Source organism: Acomys minous (assembly GCF_964271855.1).
Source record: "Acomys minous genome assembly, chromosome: 1".
In the NCBI taxonomy this organism is placed as follows: Eukaryota; Metazoa; Chordata; class Mammalia; order Rodentia; family Muridae; genus Acomys; species Acomys minous.
The window spans coordinates 98,883,839-98,902,953 of NC_140483.1; the positions used below are offsets into that span (position 1 = coordinate 98,883,839).

The 19,115-nt window shown below is 38.8% G+C and overlaps 1 protein-coding gene across 4 annotated transcripts in view; it reads right to left on the bottom strand.

The window, feature by feature from the left end:
- Positions 1-16,909, bottom strand: part of ZC2HC1A (zinc finger C2HC-type containing 1A) — a gene marked incomplete at its 5' end in the record, with an annotated part of 39,958 nt that extends 23,049 nt beyond the window's left edge. For 3 of the 4 annotated variants that reach the window (XM_084789275.1, XM_084789278.1, XM_084789277.1), the window contains 3 exons: positions 4,075-4,191; positions 6,372-6,465; positions 16,785-16,909. In XM_084789275.1, coding sequence (XP_084645401.1) covers positions 4,075-4,191; positions 6,372-6,465; positions 16,785-16,909 — 336 coding nt within the window. The remainder of the gene's footprint in view (positions 1-4,074; positions 4,192-6,371; positions 6,466-16,784) is intronic. The other variant, XM_084789276.1, reaches the window with a different exon arrangement.
- Between the last annotated feature and the right edge of the window lie 2,206 nt (positions 16,910-19,115).

Below are 19,115 nucleotides of genomic sequence, written 5' to 3' on the forward strand. Positions count from 1 at the left end.
TAAATCTATTCCTGAGTTTTCCCTTTCATTCCATTGCTTTGATGATCCTTATGTTATAGCTAAGATTTTAGATACTAAAAATTTATGCCATATTTGACATTTGACAAATAATCTTAACTCATGGTCAATTTTTGGTCTTTTCCTTATTATCCGTATACATTTTTGTCCATTTTGACAACTGGCTTGTCATTTAAAAATCATTAGTTCAACTAGTAAAATAAAACATTTTATTCATAAACTATTTAGGGAACTTAATCTTTATTATGCTGAATTAACCTATATAAAACACTTTATATCTCTCTCAATTGGGAAAGTATTTATTTGCATCTTTCATAAAGGCATGATCTTTTATTGTAAAATGTATTACTAAGTAATTTTATGCCTCGTGTTGTTATTGTATATGAAGTTTTCATGATTTAAGAGGTTATTTATAAGTATATCAAACCTAGTACTTTTTGTACATTTCCCCTTTTTACTTTATTTTTTAATGTCCATAGTAAATTTTCTAGGTATGTAATAATTCCCAATGTGCACACAGCTTCAGTTTATTTCTTTAACAGTATCACCTGGCAGCTTATGTACTGGTTGTAATTTAATCCAGCTCCTGACTGGTGAGTCTACCACCTCCTCTGTCTTCCCACTAAACATGATACTGGCTTACATTAATTAGTCCAACTATTCTTATTGTGTCTTTATTTTTAAAGTCTAGAATATGCAAGGAAACTCAAAAGCTAAAAATACAAATGCAAAACTAAACAGGAGTTAAAGCCCTAATTCCCAGGCCTAGCTCTGGTCATGCAGCATGTGTGCTGCCCGAGACTGGTTAGGTGTAGCTCTTACACCTCATCCAAGAAACTTCTATGAAGCAGGAAACTCCTACGGAGGTTCTCCACTGCAGAGAAATATGTGAGTACAGTGCCCAACTCCAACGTATACAACCATAAGGCAAGCCAATACACCTAAGACGCAGGAAAGATCACAGTAAAAGAAACAGAAAGATTATAAAAGCCAAGGGAACAGGACACCTTTAGGAAGTTAAGTGCCCCCTAGACATGACAGGAAAACTGCATCCCTGAAGTCTAAATAATATGCTTGCCTGACGAAAACTAGCATAACAAAGTACATAGGGAAACTCCATAGCTAGAGGTAGTCCATGGCTACTAGGAGATAAAGAAAAAATGTCCCCTAGGGCTGAGCTCCTACATAGGTTGTCTAACCCCAAGAAGTCAGCCCTGTACATATGTACATATGAACAATGCTAAATGAACTCAGTAGGTTGTACATTACATACACATGTATACGTATGTAATAATTAAAGGAGACACCATGATGGGGGGGGGCAGTACAAGGGAGGAGTTGCAGGGGAGGAAGGGTGAGCCAGGAGTGCTGCATATTCAGTGCTAATGTATGACATTCTTAAAATCCCCTACGAATTAAAGAGTTATGATACACAGTTCTTACATGAAAAGGTATTTAAAGAAACTTTTGCAAAGAAATTTGATAAGTAAATAGAAGGGAAAATACATTTAATAAACAAAACATCAACCAAATTCACAAGACTATTTGTTTTTAAAAAGTAAATTTATTGTTAAAAAATTTCTCAGGCCTACTGTACTACTGAACTCTACCCTACTTTTATAGTATAAAAACAAAGCAATATTCCCACACACACACCAAATTTATGACAGCAACAAAAGAATTTGTGAAGAAAAATTATAAACCCACTTCACTCATGGATATAGTAGAAAAATCTTTTATTAAGAAGTTTACATCTAAATGGTGGCATCTGTCTGCAGTATCGCTCATCTAATTGCAAGGTATGCTGGTCTTTTCTACTTGTTTTCCCTACAGACAGATCTTTCTATCAAGGAGAGCTAACAGCCATTTTGTTATTCATCACTGAATGTGTTTGCTTTGGTCCATGAGTGAGATTTCTGAAAACTTGTAAGAAAACTCCAAGTAAACAAGACAGTGAGTGTTGTAATCTCTGTTCCTCTATAACTTTGGCTATTCTTGGAATGTGCTTTCCTGCCCCTCCCAGACGGAACAGCAGTAACGGGTTTTACCTTAGATTACCCACCATCTTGTCCAGTACTGTCCAGATGATGTTTCCAAGCATGCGTTGCCTTCTTGACTCTATACAGCCTACACTAACATGATCTTTCCCTTGTGTACTCAAATTGAACTCAAAATGAACTTTGCTTGCATGACCTTATTTAACCCTCAGAATGCCCTCATAATATAAATTGTCTGATGCCCTGAATTAAGTTGGCTATTGCATGAAACTTTAACCCACCTCATTTTTAGCTCTGTTCTCCCAAGTTCATGCCACCAGAGTGGCAACACCCAAGCAGCTACTTGGAAGAGACTGGGAAGAAAAGTACAAGGAAACTGCTAGGCTTCAGGAAACAGCAACTTTCTTCTTTGGGGAGGAACACACTACTTAAATAAAGCTCTGTGTGACTGTAAGTACCTGCCTCTTACAGTTCTATGGAAAAGAGAAAATTAATGTTTTCTGTGATCCTCCCTCCTTATTCAAATTTAAAAAACAAACAAACCCACCCACCTTCTAATTGGATCCCCCCCACTTTCTCTAACACAGGGGGCTTGCTCAACTCTAGTCGCCCTCTCCCCACTTTCTCCTTTTGGCTTTTGTTCCGCTTTAGCCCTGCTCATTCCAGATCCTGGCAATACAAGTTTGTGTACTTTATCTTGTGTCTAACATGGCTGTAGTTGTTAAGAAGATATACATTCTTAAAGAACTCACCGTAGAGAAGTGGCCTTTAAGATGTAAAGACCCTCGTGGATTATGCAGGGTCAGATTCTTAGCTACAGTCCCATAAACATCCTACATATTCTCTTTGGGGTGGCTTAGCCTGGATTTCAATTGTTTTAGGCAGTTCTTATGTACATCTGGTAGTCTGTGCATGGTATCTTGAAATTTTACCCAAACTAGAGTTTGTTCTATCATTTAGGAGCTTTTGATCTTGTAGGATATCCTTGATACAAATAAACACATTAATAAATACACTATAATGTTAAACTCTTCTCATTGCTTTCAAAACTTTAATAAGTATGTGACTCACTCAAGAACTTGTAACAGCAGATTTTAATTCAGTGTGCTTATGTATGTATGTGAGACCCCATATTCTGCATTTCTTACAAGTTCTCAAATAATGCTGCTATTAGCACACTATGGATCACACTTTAGGGAAGAGCAAGACAATAAACTACTCAGTATAGTTTTTACTTTGCTTTTATTCTTAAAACAATTAAATAAGACTTTAAAAACAAAGAGTAACACTTGACTATTACAGTCTTCTGTGATCTCCACAATAACCCCACCAGCACTATGCAGGTAAACATGCACAGGTTAACTGGCCTAACCTGCATAGCATGTTCCATAACCAGATCAAATCCAGGATTCTCACTCATTTAGCCAAATTCTGTACCTATGAGACTATATTGTTTCAAAAAGTTGGCTAATTTACCCACTTTAATTAATGTAATCACAGAAACGGCACCTAGAATGAAAAACTTCAAGTACTGGTTGATGTTACCTAGTCAAGGCTCCCCATCTTTCTTGTAAATATTCACAGATAATAGACAGCATCAAATAACTTTATTTAAGAAAGTAAGCTACCAGACACAGAGGCTGGGACTGAACTTCGTTCCTCCAAAAGAGCAGCAAGTTACTCTTAACTGCCAAGCTATCTCTCCAGGACCAATTTAATGTTTTAAAAATTAATTTATTACATTTATTTTATCACTTTATTCAAGTTAACTCACAATAAAAGCATCATATAATTAGCTTAAAGAAGCCACTCAAATGCTTGCTCACAGAGCAGCTCCACAGTGCTAGAATGGCCAACTGAGACCGTGGAGGTTTCTGTACACTTTTACACAACGTTATCAACGACATTTCTATTCCTGCTTTTAATTAAAATAAATTATGATTATATTTACTTTGAACACATAACATGGAATTTTGCTTATTGTACCTAGAATAGCACTCACTTTAATGTTATCACTAAGTGTAATAAAAGCTTATACTGTTGAAAAGCTTATAGTTACCCTGGGTTTAAGAGGTTTGACTGTGGGAATATCAGTTCCTTCAGCTCTTTGCCTACTTGAATCAAAAGTCTTCCGTTTTTTAGTGGCAGTTTTCTGGCAAATGGGTCCATGTTTTTTCTGTTAAAATGAAGAAATGCAGCATAATATTTTCTTTGCTACAGAAGAGAAAACTAAAGACCATACTTTTAAAAACACAGAGAGAAAAAAAGTTACATTTTTTCCTTATTTAGATTAAGCTTTAAAACATGCACACACGTGCGCGCGCGCACACACCCTTACCCTTAACTACCATTCAGGATATTATAAGGGAATGTTCTCTTAAAATTTTATCAGGAGTCACTTAATATTCTAGTTTTCACTGTTGTTAAGAATATACAATAATGAAACAAGTCAAACCCACTTCAGTGAAATGTCCTTAGTAAATACAAACTATAGATATAAGAAAAGTCATAAAAGACAAGAATGATGAGGCTTGGGGTTACAAAAGTTACCCAGCTGATAGCAAGATTACATAAGATAACATAAGCATAGATTAATACAACACTAACCCAAAATAACAAGCAGAGAGAGGTCAAACTTGTCTCCTTCCTATACTCCTAGAACTCAAAACACAAGCTTGCTTTCTTCATCTACGACTTTACTGAACTGTGGAATGGTCCATATATAAAGATTGTTTTGCTGATAAATGGTAACTCATTTGTTTATTTTAGACAAAACAGTTAAAATTATCTTAGCTAATATCCAAATAACCATGTCTATAGAAAAAATATTTCTCCCTCCACTGTAGAAGCTTTATTTACTGAGATGGTGTACAAATGTACCTTTGTTTCTTGTGCATTTCAGCAAATGCTCAAGAAAATGCCACTGTTGACTTTATCAGAAAAAAGAAAAGAAATGGCTTATTTGGTAGTGATGCCAATCAGGAACCCACTGTCTACCTGAATTTTTTTTAACTTTATTTTTATTGACATTGGACTATTAATAGCCCTTAACTGTTTGAAGGTGTACTTTTATGTGTATGAGCATGAAGTATGTATGTGTATCAAGGGCATGCCGGGTATCCAGAGGCCAGGAGAGGGTAGGATCCCAGGAAACGGAATGATGGCGGGCTTGGGCTCTCCCCAACAGTAACAAGTGCTCCTAACTGCTGAGTCATCTCTCCAGTCCCGAGAGTAAATGGTTTAAATGTCTTTTTTGAGAAGAGGTCTCACTCTACATCTCAGGCTGGCCTAAAAACTCATAGCAATCTTCCTGGCTTAGACTTCCAAGTGTAAGGATTACAGGTGTTAGCCCAGCTTTAGGCTCTATTTCTCTTAAATAAAAAACGATGCTAGCAAGCAATTTTCTGCTATTCTCACATGTTTCTTGGATGTGTCAAGTAGGCATGTGGTGCCTACTTACAAATTTTACTATATAAGCTGCAGTTTTAATAAGTGACATAATTTATTTAAATGAAAAGGAATGTGGGGGGTTTTTGTTTGTTTTCTTCTATAGAACTAAAATGCATAATTTGAAGATAAGTTGAAAACAATCACTGAAGATGTAAGGTTATTTCTAAATGATTACAACACAGCCATCATTACTTAGAAGGCTTCTGTAATCAGGACATTTAAACGTTAATTCCTCCCTTTCGTTAACAGAAGTAGCCTACAAGGCACACAGTACTGTGACAGCACTCCAGTTAACAGGCAAGCATCAATATCAAAATACTAATAACTGCACAATTAATTTTGAGACTGAAAAAGATATAAAGCATAATTATTATTCTCTATAGACCTGGGTAACCCTACCAACATTAAATAAACATGCTTTTTTCAATTTCTGCAAGTTAGTGCATTTTCAGCAGCACTTCTATACTGGCCAAACAACAAAACCATTCTTTCCTTTGGCTGATTTCAAACACAGAGAGAAACCAGAACGAGCGGCCCTATTTAGTCATCATACCACTCAACAAAGCCTCGCATGTTAGGGAAGAAGCCCTGCTCCTGCAGGACTTTAAGGCCAACTGGAGAGATTCTAACATTTTGTTAATACATTTGTACTTACATTTATGGGGTGCTTTGCCCCTTAAATTTATGTTTAGTATCTATCTCCTAATACTCTAGTATTCCTACAGGCCTGGAAGATTTAGCATGCAACTACAGAGCTTAAGTCCAGTCATAGAGATAAGACTAATCTTCAACGATTATCCTATATAAATTCTCTATAACTTTCAACCATAGCAACTGTCCTCAAGCGTGAAGCATGCACAGATACACTAGGCCCCAGGGCAAACAGGTCACAATCAGCTGACTCACCAGTGCTAATGGAAAGAATGTTCTTCCACAAATCTTGCAGGGCAACAGTTCTCCAACTTGGACAACACTTCCATTTTCTAAAACATAAAATAATCTAATTAAAAATGTTCAGAACTCATCACGCAACTTTAGTTTTCTTTTTTAAATTTTTAAAAACTTATTCACTTTACATCCCGATTGTAGTTCAGTCTCTTCCCTGTCCCACTCTTCCTCCCTCTTCACCCCCCCCTCCACTTCGCCTTGTCCTCAAAAATGGGGAGACTCTGACCCCAGCCTATCAAGTCTCATGAGGACTGCCTGCATCTTCTTCCTTTGTGGCCTAACAAGGCCACTCCACAAGGAGGAAGTGATCAAAGAGCAGACAACAGAGTCTATGTCAAAGACAGTCCCTGCTCCCCACATTAGGGGACCGATATGGGGACTGAGCTGCATATCAACTACATCTAAGCAGGGATGCTAGGTCCTCTCCATGGATGGTTCTTGGTTGGTGCATCAGTTTCTGCAGCTTCGATGGACCCAAATTTGATGGCTCTGTTGGTCTTCTTGTAGAGTTCCTGTCCCCTCTGGGTCTTTCTCTTCCCCCACTCTTCCATAAGACTCCCTGAGCTCTGCCCAAAGTTTGGCTGTGAGTTTCAGCTTCTGCACTGAGCCCTTGCTGGGTTAGAGTCTTTCAGAGGACACTTATGATAGACTACTGTTATGTCTCTTCAACTGCTTCTGGTGTCTATTCTATTTGCCCTTCTGAATGAGTATTAAGCATCCTTCCCAAGGTCCTCTTTGTTATTTAGCTTCTAAAGATCTGTAGAATGTAGTATGGTTATCCTGTATTATATGGCTAATATCCATTTGTAAGTGAGGCTACAGACTGGAAAAAGATCAACAACACTATATCTGACCAAGGGATAATAGCTGAACTATATAATGAACTCAAAAAATTAAACACCAGCAAACCAAATTAAAAAATTAAAAAATGGAGTACAGAGCTAAACAGAGAATTCTCAACAGAGGAATTATTGAATGGCTGAGAAACACTTAATGAAATGTTCAATGTCCCTAGTCATAAGGGACTCAGAATTAAGGCTAAGATAAAAATCTCAAGTGGCAATACATGCTGGCAAGGATGTGGACAAAGGAGAACACTCCTCAATTGCTGGTGGGAGTGCAAATACGTACAACCACTTTGGAAATCAATCTGGCGCTTTCTCAGAAAGTTGAGAATAGTGCTACCTCCAGACCCAGCTATACCACTCATGGGCATATACCTGAAAGATGCTCCACCATACAACAAGGACTTTTGCTCAACTATGTTCATAACAGATTTATTTGTGATAGCCAGACTCTGGAAACAACCTAGATGTCCCTCAACTGGAGAACTAATAAAGAAACTGGACATTTACATAATGGAATACTACTCAGATATCAAAAACAGAAAATCATGAGATTTGCAGGTAAATGGATGAAACTAGAAAAGATCATCCTGAGTAAAGCAAGCCAGACCCAGAAAGATACACATGGAATATACTCACATGTAAGCAGATATTAGCCATAAAACTTTAGTTTTCAAGGTTTTCTCTTAGGTCTCACAGGTGAGTTGAGAGTTTTTACTTAAAAGTTTCCTTTCAAAATGAGCAAAATTATCATTTAAAATGGCCTGGGGCTCAGAGTTATCAGGACACATAAAACAGTGATAATCCAAGGATAACCAAATTGATAAGGCTAGAAATACATAGTTTTCTTTTAATTATTTATATATACTGCAAATATAAGAATTCAGAATTGCATCTATCTTGGTTACAGGCAGGAAAAACTCTCTCTTTTCAATAGTTAATCATCCTGAGCTTATGAGGGGACTCTAGAATAAAACAAAGCTTGTTATATTTATCAACAGATAACACAAAATATACATATCCAAAGACAGGACCACCTGGTTATGTAAAGTGCATTTCTGTATCCTGCAAATTATTCATTTTTATACCGACCTGTAATACTTATATTAAGATTATCATTAGACTTTTACTCTGAGGTATTCTGAACTCATTCGGAGCAATTAATTAAATAATAAAGTTAGCTACAATTTGTATACAATAGGCAGATCTACTATGTACTATAATACAAGAAATCTGATTGCTGAAATGATACAAAAGTAAAATATAAAACTTTGCTCTTTGGGACACTATGCAACTGATTTGATTAAACATTTTATTTCCTACTTAATTTTTCTATTAAACTTACTTTCATACCTGTAATTTTCTAAAAGTGAATTGGAAACCTGTAAATTGCCCATATATCTTCTGTTGCAATTTCACTCATCCTGCCAGTCTTCATTTATATAAAGGTGAGTACACAGAAAAACAATATAGTGATCCAAAATAGACCAGTAAGAAGATACTCAAGGCAGCCACAGAAGAACTTTTGTTCTTGCTCTCCTAGTACCCCACTGCCCTATTTCACTGTTGAACAGTGACTGCTTGTAATTCAAATGGAGGTGCGACATCTGTAGAGTAGTAGTTAAAAGCAAACTTAAGAACCCTCTAGTGTTTTCCTCCTCTACTACTGGCATTAAAAAGGTTACTTAAGAAAAGGAGCCTCACTGAGTTCCCATATAGAACCTCATTAGGTTCGTTAACGTAAGAATGTCTTAAAATGAATGAGTCCAAATAGCAATAGTAGGACATGTTTAATAATCTACTAATCTTCCTAGGTTTTCATATATTTTCATGATTTAAAAAATCCATAGCATACATTAATACACACATATACACAGTCCACTTGCTTAGAAGTATACTTCCTTAGTTATTACTTACTGAGTCCATTATAAAGCAAAACCTCATGAAAATTAATTCTTGAGGCTGCAGGAATAGTTCAGTGATAGATGCTTACTTAGCATGCCTAAAGCCACGGGTTTAATCTCTCTCTCTCTCTCTCTCTCTCTCTCTCTCTCTCTCTCTCTCTCTCTCTCTCTCTCTCTCACACACACACACACACACACACACACACACACACACACACACGCCTTTCTTAATTAACCATTTAAAAGAAAAAGAATTCAATTCAGTGACATGATCTGGAGGCGATTAGGGCACTTACTAGTTACCAGGCACATACTGGAGCTCAAGGATTGAACAACACAACCGTTATTCTTTGAAGTCAACACAACCCACTTATTTATTTATCTATTCAACCTAGCAAGAATGAAATTGTCTCTCATGTTTATCTAAAAAGTTTAAATCTTAATAGCTGCCATAGTTTTATCATATAATAAAATCCAATTCTTGTATTTAATTCTCACAAACATGTTCAAAATGTCTTCAAAGGAAAAGAAAACAATGTCACAAAAATAAACAAAAAAAGGAATGTATATTGCAGCAGTAATCTCAGGCTATGTGTGGTCCACTCCAATCCTGGCACTCTAGAGGCTGAGGTATGGACTGGGGGCTTTAAGGCTAGTTTGGGCTCCTTAGCAGGGCCCTGTATCAAAGGGGCAGGGGAGAGGTGGTGTCTTAATTTTCTATTGCTGTAAATACACTATGACCAAGGCAATTTATTGAGGCTTATAGTTTAGTGGGTTAGGTCCATGACTTTCATGATAGGGAGCATGGGAGCAGGCAGGGAGCTAACATGGTGCTGGGGCAGTAACTAAGAGTGTTCATCTTGAGAAGGAGAGAGAGAGAAAGAGAGAGAGAGAGAGAGAGAGAGAGAGAGAGAGAGAGAGAGAGAGAGAGAGAGAGAGCGCTAACTGGAAATGGCATGGGTTTTTGAACCTCAAAGCCAGGCCCCAGTGACATGCCTCCTCCAACAAACTGCTTACATATCATTCCCAAAAAGTTCCACCAACTGAAGAGCAAGTCTCAGTCTCAAGCTGTAAATGTTTGTATTTCCTCAGATGAGGGGATGAGATGAACTTTCACTGTCTGGTTCACCTCAGCTGTTCTCCAAGCTGACTGACTCAAACTGCCTTCTCTTAGCTTCCAACTGAATTCATCTGCCTTACCTCAAACTAATTCTGGTAATGTTTTTTTTTTGAATTTTTAAAAATAAGTTTATTTATGATTCATTATCATATACACATACACATGCACATATATGTATATTTATGTATACATGTGTGTGTGTGTGTGTGTGTGTGTGTGTGTGTGTGTGTGTGTGTGTACATGAGTGTGTGCATGTGTGTGTTCCCTATAGGTTTGTTTTAATTTTCAGGCTCCTTCTCATTCTATGGTTTGATCTGCCTTCATCTGTGTCTAGCTTGTTCTCTCTGCAAACTGTCTCTATAAAACTGTTCCAACAAGCAGGTAACTTATATTGCTAATCCCACTACATGGGAATAGCTCTGAGGCTAGCTGAGAAATGAATGTCTAGGCATTCTCTAGCCCAACAGAAACCCTGTGAATTATTATTAGATGGCATCCTTCACATGGTATGATTTACAAATGTCTTTTTTCCAGTGCATACAAAGAGCAGAGAACCAGGCTTAATTGTTCTGTGCATATCTCACACACACACACACACACACACACACACACACACACACACACACACACACCTTCTACATTTATAATTTTGGGACTGTATAATGCTTGTGAGAAATTATATGTTTTCAGAACAAAAGAACTGCACACTGACAATGGATCAGCCCCTCAAATAGGTATCACTTTCAAGCATGGCTACTTCCTTCTATAAATTAACCTTATCTTCACTGTTTGGGATTAAAGCTGTGTACTCAGGGCATATCTGTATTCCAGCCAGATCATATTGCAATCCAGAGTGTGTCTATGTTCTAGTTGAACCATATAGACCTAGAAGGTCTTTGGATCTGATCCTTAGCCAGAACAGCCATATTGCCAGATTAAAATTCCTCTACATCAGTGAAACAACACATTTCCATTCTCTGGCCTCCATAGGCGTATTTAATCCAACTTCAAAAATCCCCAGTCCTTCAGTCTCAACAAAGTTCAAAAGTGAATCTCTTCTGAGACTCAATATAATCATTTAATGGTTAACTCTTATAAAAGCAAAAGTAAAACTACAAACTTCCAAGATATAATGGCACAAATTATATATTATCATTTCAACGGAGAGGAAGGGGACACTGAAAGAAAATATTGGACAAAGCAAGACTAAAACTCATCAATGCAAGCAAAAGTAAAACTACAAACTTCCAAGATACAATGGCACAAATTATATATTATCATTTCAACAGAGAGGAAGGGGACACTGAAAGAAAATATTGGACAAAGCAAGACTAAAACTCATCAATGCAAACTCTAAATCCTATGGCTCCATGTGTGACTCAAAGGGCTTCTTAGGTGGCTCCACCCGAGCAGATCTGTTGACTACAACCCACTTGGTGACTACAGCCATCTGGGCTTGTTCTACTCCCTCCTGTACCTCTCCCTAGCACGTGTAACATGGTTTTGGCATCTCCAACATCTTGGGGTCTTCTAGCTTTCATAGTTTCATGTGAAGGCCTCTCTAGGCCTCGATGCTGGGACTCCCCTTCCATATACCTGGCTTCAGGGGTGTTCCTTAACTGAAGAACATATTTTTTTATTCCTGTATCATTCTTGACCGTAGTGCTAGAAACACTTGGCAAATGCCATAAAGTTCAGCTTCCTGCTTGGGATGGAAACTGGCATCATACTTGGTTTTGGATTAGCTGCCTTTGCTGCATAAATTTTATTTCTTACAAGTAGGAAGCTTAACTCTGGTGAGCTCCTACCCTGAGGGTACCACTCCCTTTATTCTATTACACATCGAGCCTTCCCTTATCTCTTTCAGCACAAAGCTTGACTCCAACATTAAATTTCCCAATGCTTTACCTCCTCAAGTTGTTCATTTTGTGTATCTCTGTTGCCTCACTCTTTTTCACTGTACATCTGCCTAAGTGTGATAACTAATATCCAAGTGACACAGTCAATACTAGGCTGTATTGGAATCTCCTCTACAGAGAAATTAGTCCAAACGTCTTCAGTTTGGACTCAGGCAGATTCTTAGGACAAAGGGAAAAAAAAAACCACATTCTTTGTCAAAATATGACAAGAATGTTATCTAGCTTCCTTGATAATACTGTTTCCTGAAACTTCTTGAGCCCCACCATAGTCCACATCGCTCCCAGCACTATGTCCTCAAAACTCCTATCAGGACAGCTTAGCAGATTCCACTTGCAGCATTCCATCATTTTCCTGGTCCAAAGTCTCGAAGTTTTCCACATTTCTCTAAACATCATGATGCCCTTCCTGGCATCAACTTCTGTCTTAGTTACTTTTTTACTGCACTGAAGACATCATGACCATGGCACCTTATTGAAAAGTTTATTGGGGGCTCAGTTTCAGAGGGTTATTCTAGGACAATCATGACATAGTTCTAAGTGAGAATGTCATGGATTTTAAAACCATAAAGCCTATTGCCAGTAACACTACCTCTTCCTACAATGAAGTCACACCTTCTAATCCTTCTCAAATACTTCCATGAAGTAGGGACCAAACGTTAAAACATATGAGCATATGGGGGCCATTAGCATTTTTAAAAAGTCTTTCAAAATAAGAAAAACACAAATTTCTACTTTCCTTTTGATTTACCAACATATGCATACTTGTTGATATCAAGACCTAATTTAAAAAAGTACACAAAGTGGTTATGATAAATAAATTAAGTCTCAAAACCAGAAGCTATATTTTGTTCTATGTCATTATTTAAAAGTTGTGACAGTAACAATAGTACAGTATTGCCAAAAAAATAACTGGAATCTGTCATAGATTATCTAATTTTAAATTGCAGCTCTACCACTGGGAACTAAGTCCCTGAATAGGAATTTAATTGCTAAGGTATAAAACAAAGATGTTAGGTTATAGGACACCATTGCTTCCTTTTGTTTTGTTTTGTTTTCTAGTCTACAACATAGCAAAAGCAAATTTCAACAAAACATGACAACTATGTTAGAAAGAAATACATATGGATAACAAAACACTTCTGTTATACTTTTTAAATTTGTCAGATAAATGAATAAGCCAATGCATATGGAAAACAAACACCCCAGGTATCTAGACAGAGAACTGAGAATGTAAAGGGCTCTATACCAAAGAATATGTGCTGTCTCCTTGTTAAAGGTTCTTACCAGTTGAACTAGAAATAAATATGTAGCTAATTATATGGATAAGTTCAGCTTAGCACCTGTCACATATGGATAACATGCATTAAATCTGCTGGAAACTTGAGATTAAGATGTTACATAATAAAATTATTTACATGAATACTTATGCTTCTTGAATTATGCAAACTACACTAAGCTCTCTCAAGTGACAAAACTTAGCAAGTCTTAAAGCACACAAAAATGCAGTAAAGAAATGACATTCACAGGGGTGAAAATTGCAGCAGAGACCAAATATTGTTGTAGGAAAAGCACTCAAACAGATTGGAGGGAAACAAGTTAATAATGGACTTTATTAGACCAATCAATGGTACCCTGCATTAAGTGGACAGTGATTCCAAAAGACGTGGGATAGTACATGAAAATCTCAGTATCACATACAGGACACTTCCTTATTAGTTACTGATTATAGAGGTCAACAGACTCCAAACTAGCAACGCTATTCCCATTGCTCTTGGTTGCCCACTATAACTCGATGGTTAAGACACTACAGCTAAAGACACCACACATGTTGGTTGCAAGACACAGGGAAATCAAGCTAGAACTGACTTGAAATCTTCCTCTCTGGTTACTAGCTTTCAATAGCTCCAAAAGGAGCTACGGAGGAAGTGTCTTCATTAGGGTTCCTATTGCTGTCAAGAGACACCATGACCATGGCAACTCTTATAAAGAAAAACATTTTAATTGGGGCTGGCTTACAGATTCAGAGGTCCGTTATCATCATGCTGGGTGGCATAGCAGCACACAGGCAGAAATAGTACTGAGGAAAAAAACCAGGATTTCTACATCTGGGTCACCAGGCAGCAGAGAGAGTGACACTGGGCTTGGCTAGAGCATTTGCCCACCAAGTAACACACTTCCTCCAACAAGGCCACACCTCCTATAGTCCTTATGAGCCAAAGGGAGCCATTTTTATTCAAACCAACATAGGAGGCAGCCAGATGAGAAAAATGTATGCATAGTCTTATCCAGTGTTAGACTTAGGTGTTACAATACCAACCTGCCTGGCAATAGTGGCATGATGATTATGAGGGAAAAAATTACTTTTTTAATTTAATTTGAAGGCTGTTCGACAGGATGGAACACATGACTGGTACTATAAATCTAGTCAAAGGTCCCTGGCTCAAGGGGCCATAGGCTCCAGAAGGAAGAAGCCTATTACTAAACAGACATAGTGCCAATTAGTGTTTCAATACTTACGTTTATACCCATACATTAGTGCTGCAATTAGCTTCAGCTAGATAAGCTTCTTCTGAAGAGGGCAGCAGTTAGTGTAAAGACTCATAAGCAATCAAAGTGTTCAGTGAATTCTGAGTGCTCATATCCTTAGGACTCAAAGTTTTGAGATCTGCAAAATGTGATGTAATAGGAACTGACTTTTTTCAAGGAAGGTGGGAATGGGGTGGGGTTGAAGCCAAAACAAAAACAAAGCAAACACCAGCATGGTTTTCCACTCGGTAGACCACTCTGAGCTTTAACTACGTTGAACCACTTGAAAGTGCCGATACTCAGCTGTTCAGACAGACAGAAAGAACTATTTTATTATTAATTAATTACAATTAAATACATGTAATGATGGCATCTTGTTTTGTTAGGGAAAAAATATCAAGAGTTTAAGGGCCAGTACTGCTTAACATAAACCAGACTAATGAATCACGCTCATTCTGTATCACATCAGGATCCATATGCTCTACACAACACACATACACATGCACACAAGCACGCACGTGCACACACAGAGCAACTGAATATCATCATAGATTTCAATTATATCTCCAAATTTTCTGACTTAGATGGGCTAAAATGTAAAGATTATTAGAATGGGTAGAGTTTTGACAATTTTTATTATTTGCATGCATAGATAAGTAAGTAAAACATTGGATGAATATTTCACTGTAACTGTTGGTCAATAAAAAAAAACTCTTAGTATTCTGAAACATTCTTCATTAACTATGATATCATTATAAAATCTTTGCCATGCTTCAACACTGTTTTCCATAGAGTCTAGAGATAATTTTTTAAAACAGTATAGTCTCCAAAGAAAGAGAGTTTTGAAAGAAGGTGTGCTGTCATTACAATTTCTCATTTTATGGTAACTTGAATGGTACACCCTGCAAGACCTTCACAGATTATCAGTAAACTGCAGCTGCGTGTAAATGGCCAACTGTAATTGTTTTTCACCCTCAAGGTGTTCGGTGAACGCTTTACTGCAAAATACAATTATGAAATAAAATCCATAATCATATTATTGTATTTTCCTTCTGGTGCATTTAAATCACTGAAAAAAAAGTTATCAGTCACCGCTGCTCACTTCATCACACACCATGGAATATTTATCTATAGTACAAGAAAATAAAGGGTTCACAGTCCCTGTTCATTCTAAATACATTAAGTGGTGAAAATATTTTTTAAGAAGAAAAAATAAATTGTATTAAGACAACAGGATCCAAAATTTCTCAAAGCTTGTTTATCAGAATGATTTACAGTTGTTTTTTTGTTTTTGTTTTTTTAAATCTTGAAACTGTTGTCACCACTGCTAGGTTGTTGTGGTTTTTTTTTTTCTCCCTTCCTTTGTTTTTAAGCTAATGTTGTCTTTGCATGGGATTAAGATGGATGAAAAGGAAGAAAAAGTGAAAGAAATGGAAACAAAGCAATCTGAAGCCATGGTTACAGCACCAAGATAAAGCCAAGTTAAGGAAGCAACGCTAGCTCTTTCCTAGCCATTCCTCCTGAATAAACCATTAAGGCTGAAGCTATTGTCCCTGCTGTAGAGCTGGCCAGGGACACTTCCCTGGGAGATGCTCAGGCATCTTTCCGACCAACGTGCGGAAGAAATGGGAAGAAAACTACCCAAGACTTGCCAAGGTGCGTGTCCAGAGCTAGCTGGAGGTGGGGCGAGTCCTGAGGGGTCAGCAAGGACTGGCGACCCGGACGTCGAGGACCTTAACCGAGAATACAGTTTGCAAAGATAATAAAACCTGACCAGAGACACTGACTGCCCAAAGGAGACTCGGCGGTCAGTGAAGAACCAGAAATGGTAGAAAGGTCTTGCAGGCGTGAACTCGCGGGGGTCCGACCCCGCGGAGAAGCCGAGGACCGTGCCCCGCGGGCAGCCCCGTGGTCGCCGCGCCCGTGGAGGGCGGTCCGGCTCCCGCCCGGGCGTCGGCGGGCGCGGGGTCCTCGCCGCAGAGCCGGCCGGCCGCACTTGCCCGGGGATGCCAGGCCTCGGAGCTCGAGCCCCGCGGCCGCATCCCCCCGCGTCTCACCTTCCAGCCCATCCATGGCTCGCCGCCTCAGGCACCGCAGGCAGCACCCGCCGCCGCTGCCGCTGCCGCCGCCGCCGCCCAGCTCCGGCTGTAGCAACCCAGCCGCGCCTCCCACACTCTAACATCCCGGTCTCCCATTGGTCCGAGCCGAAGGGGGCGGGGCTACTGAGGGCGGGGCCGCGCCTCCCGCGGTCTCCAAGGGGACCGATCCCTCCGCCAGGGTTTTTCCAGCCGCCCTCCCTGGAAGCTGCTGCGGCTTTGGTTGGCGTCCAGAGTGAGGTCCTGCCACGCCTTTGTTCCACTCCAGCGTCCTTTAGCCTGCCCCTGCCCCTCTTGTTTTTCTGCTTAGAGTACCTCCGCATCTCAGGAGCGCCCCATCTCCAGCCAACACACAGGCTGTCTTTTTGTGGATGCCTCTGAGCTCTAACAACAATCTAAAGGAGCCTAGGTCCCTCACCTTCCCGTGTTAGCTGCCTTTTTAGTCAAAACAACATCCCCTAGACTTGTTCTTCAGACACAGCTCCGTGGATTAAGACATTGTTTCCTAGATAGGTTATATTTCCTGTATAGGATTATGGAATTGAGATTGCGATGAACTTTTAAAAGCAGTTTTCTCCGTATTAAAAAAAAAAAATTGGGCCCAAATTTGGAAATGAAACTTTTTCCTCACACAATCTTTCCCTGTCCAGCACTAGGCTTGCACTCAGTCTGCTTTCCTTAGATCTAATGATGGTCTACATCTGATCAAAACTATGCTATACTGAGGACTTTAAACTGGGAAGCTAGCCTACCAATGACACAAAAAGGCCTCTTTATGTCCGAATCAAAATGAACTCCAGCCATTTTAATGGCGTTGCTTCACAATCTTACTTAACACATTTTACCTAGACTGAAGCACTTCGAAGATTTTACTTAGAAATAGTAAGCCATATTGTTTGCTGATTCGGAAGTATTATTTAGTAAGTTATCGGTGTGATTTTGTCTGTAACAAATCTTACATTATTTTCCTGTTGATCTGTTTAATTCAAAAGTTATCAGTTATCCTATCTTAATTCTGTATACATTTAACAAACCAATAACTCTCAGTTTAAACAAATAAGCCCCAAGAGGCCTTGTCAAAGCGTGAATGTGATAGAGTCCACCTCTTGTCCAAAATCATATAAGAAATGGGCAGTTCCGGAATTGCCTCAGGACTCTTTCTCTGGTTATGCTCTGGTTGTCCCTCACTTCCGAGGTTCTAAGCCAGCAACAGCCCTGGTGACCTCCATACAGGCAACTGAGTTACTCAATACTGTCTACAGAAAGACTTTTTCCCCCCTCCATGTTTCTAAAACAAAATCAGATGAGGTTGGAGATAACTTTTATAGGAATACCAAGGAGGAAAAAAAATACGCATAAAGAAAATATAAAAATAAAGAAGCCATTTACTTTGCAGATTGTTAGTATTACACATGAAGTTAAGACAGATATTAAGATGATGGACACAAGCCTTACTGTCCATAAAATCTACAGTATCATCAATAACAACAATAATAAAAAGTTCCACCACCAACACCAAAAACACACTAAGAAACAGGCCAGTCAACTTAATGTACAAACCTGGCCATGTGTGTCTGCTCTCCAGAACCCAGAATGGAAAGAGAGAACCAACTCCTAGGGTGTCCTCAGACCTCCACACGTGAAATGCATTGCACAGACACAGGGTCTATTCACACACACCATCATACAGCACTTTAATAATAAAAAGAAAAAACATGCATCATGTTAAGTATGCTTGGCTCCTATAGCCATGTATCCAATCAACAAAACAGGTCTACAATCTTGTTTTGAAAATTAAAACTTTCATCTTCTACATGACTCAGCAACTAATGTTTTGTCAATATCCTTGCCAAAAGTGAACGGAAGAGCTTGGATTTTAGACTCGGCTGGGTCTGACACTACAGCCTACCATGATAGCCGTGTGCTCCTCTCAGCCCTGCCTTGTCTCCTTCCTGCAGCAAAGAAGAAGTCAAGCATTCAGACGTTACTTAGTATACATTTGGATATATATTTCTACAGTGGATCTTAATTCTAAAATCATGTTGGATGGTCTTCTCTAAAGTGCTGACTCCATTTTTGTTGTTGTTGTTGTTTTGTTTTTGTTTGTTTGTTTGTTGTTTTGTGACAGGGTTTCTCTGCCTAGCCCTGGCTATCCTTGGATTCACTTTGTAGACCAGGCTGGCCTTGAACTCACAGAGATCTGCCTGCCTCTGCCTCTGGATTGCTGGGACTAAAGACATGCACCAGCACATCTGGTGATCCCAGGCGCTTTTACATTAGGGCCTTCTTGCC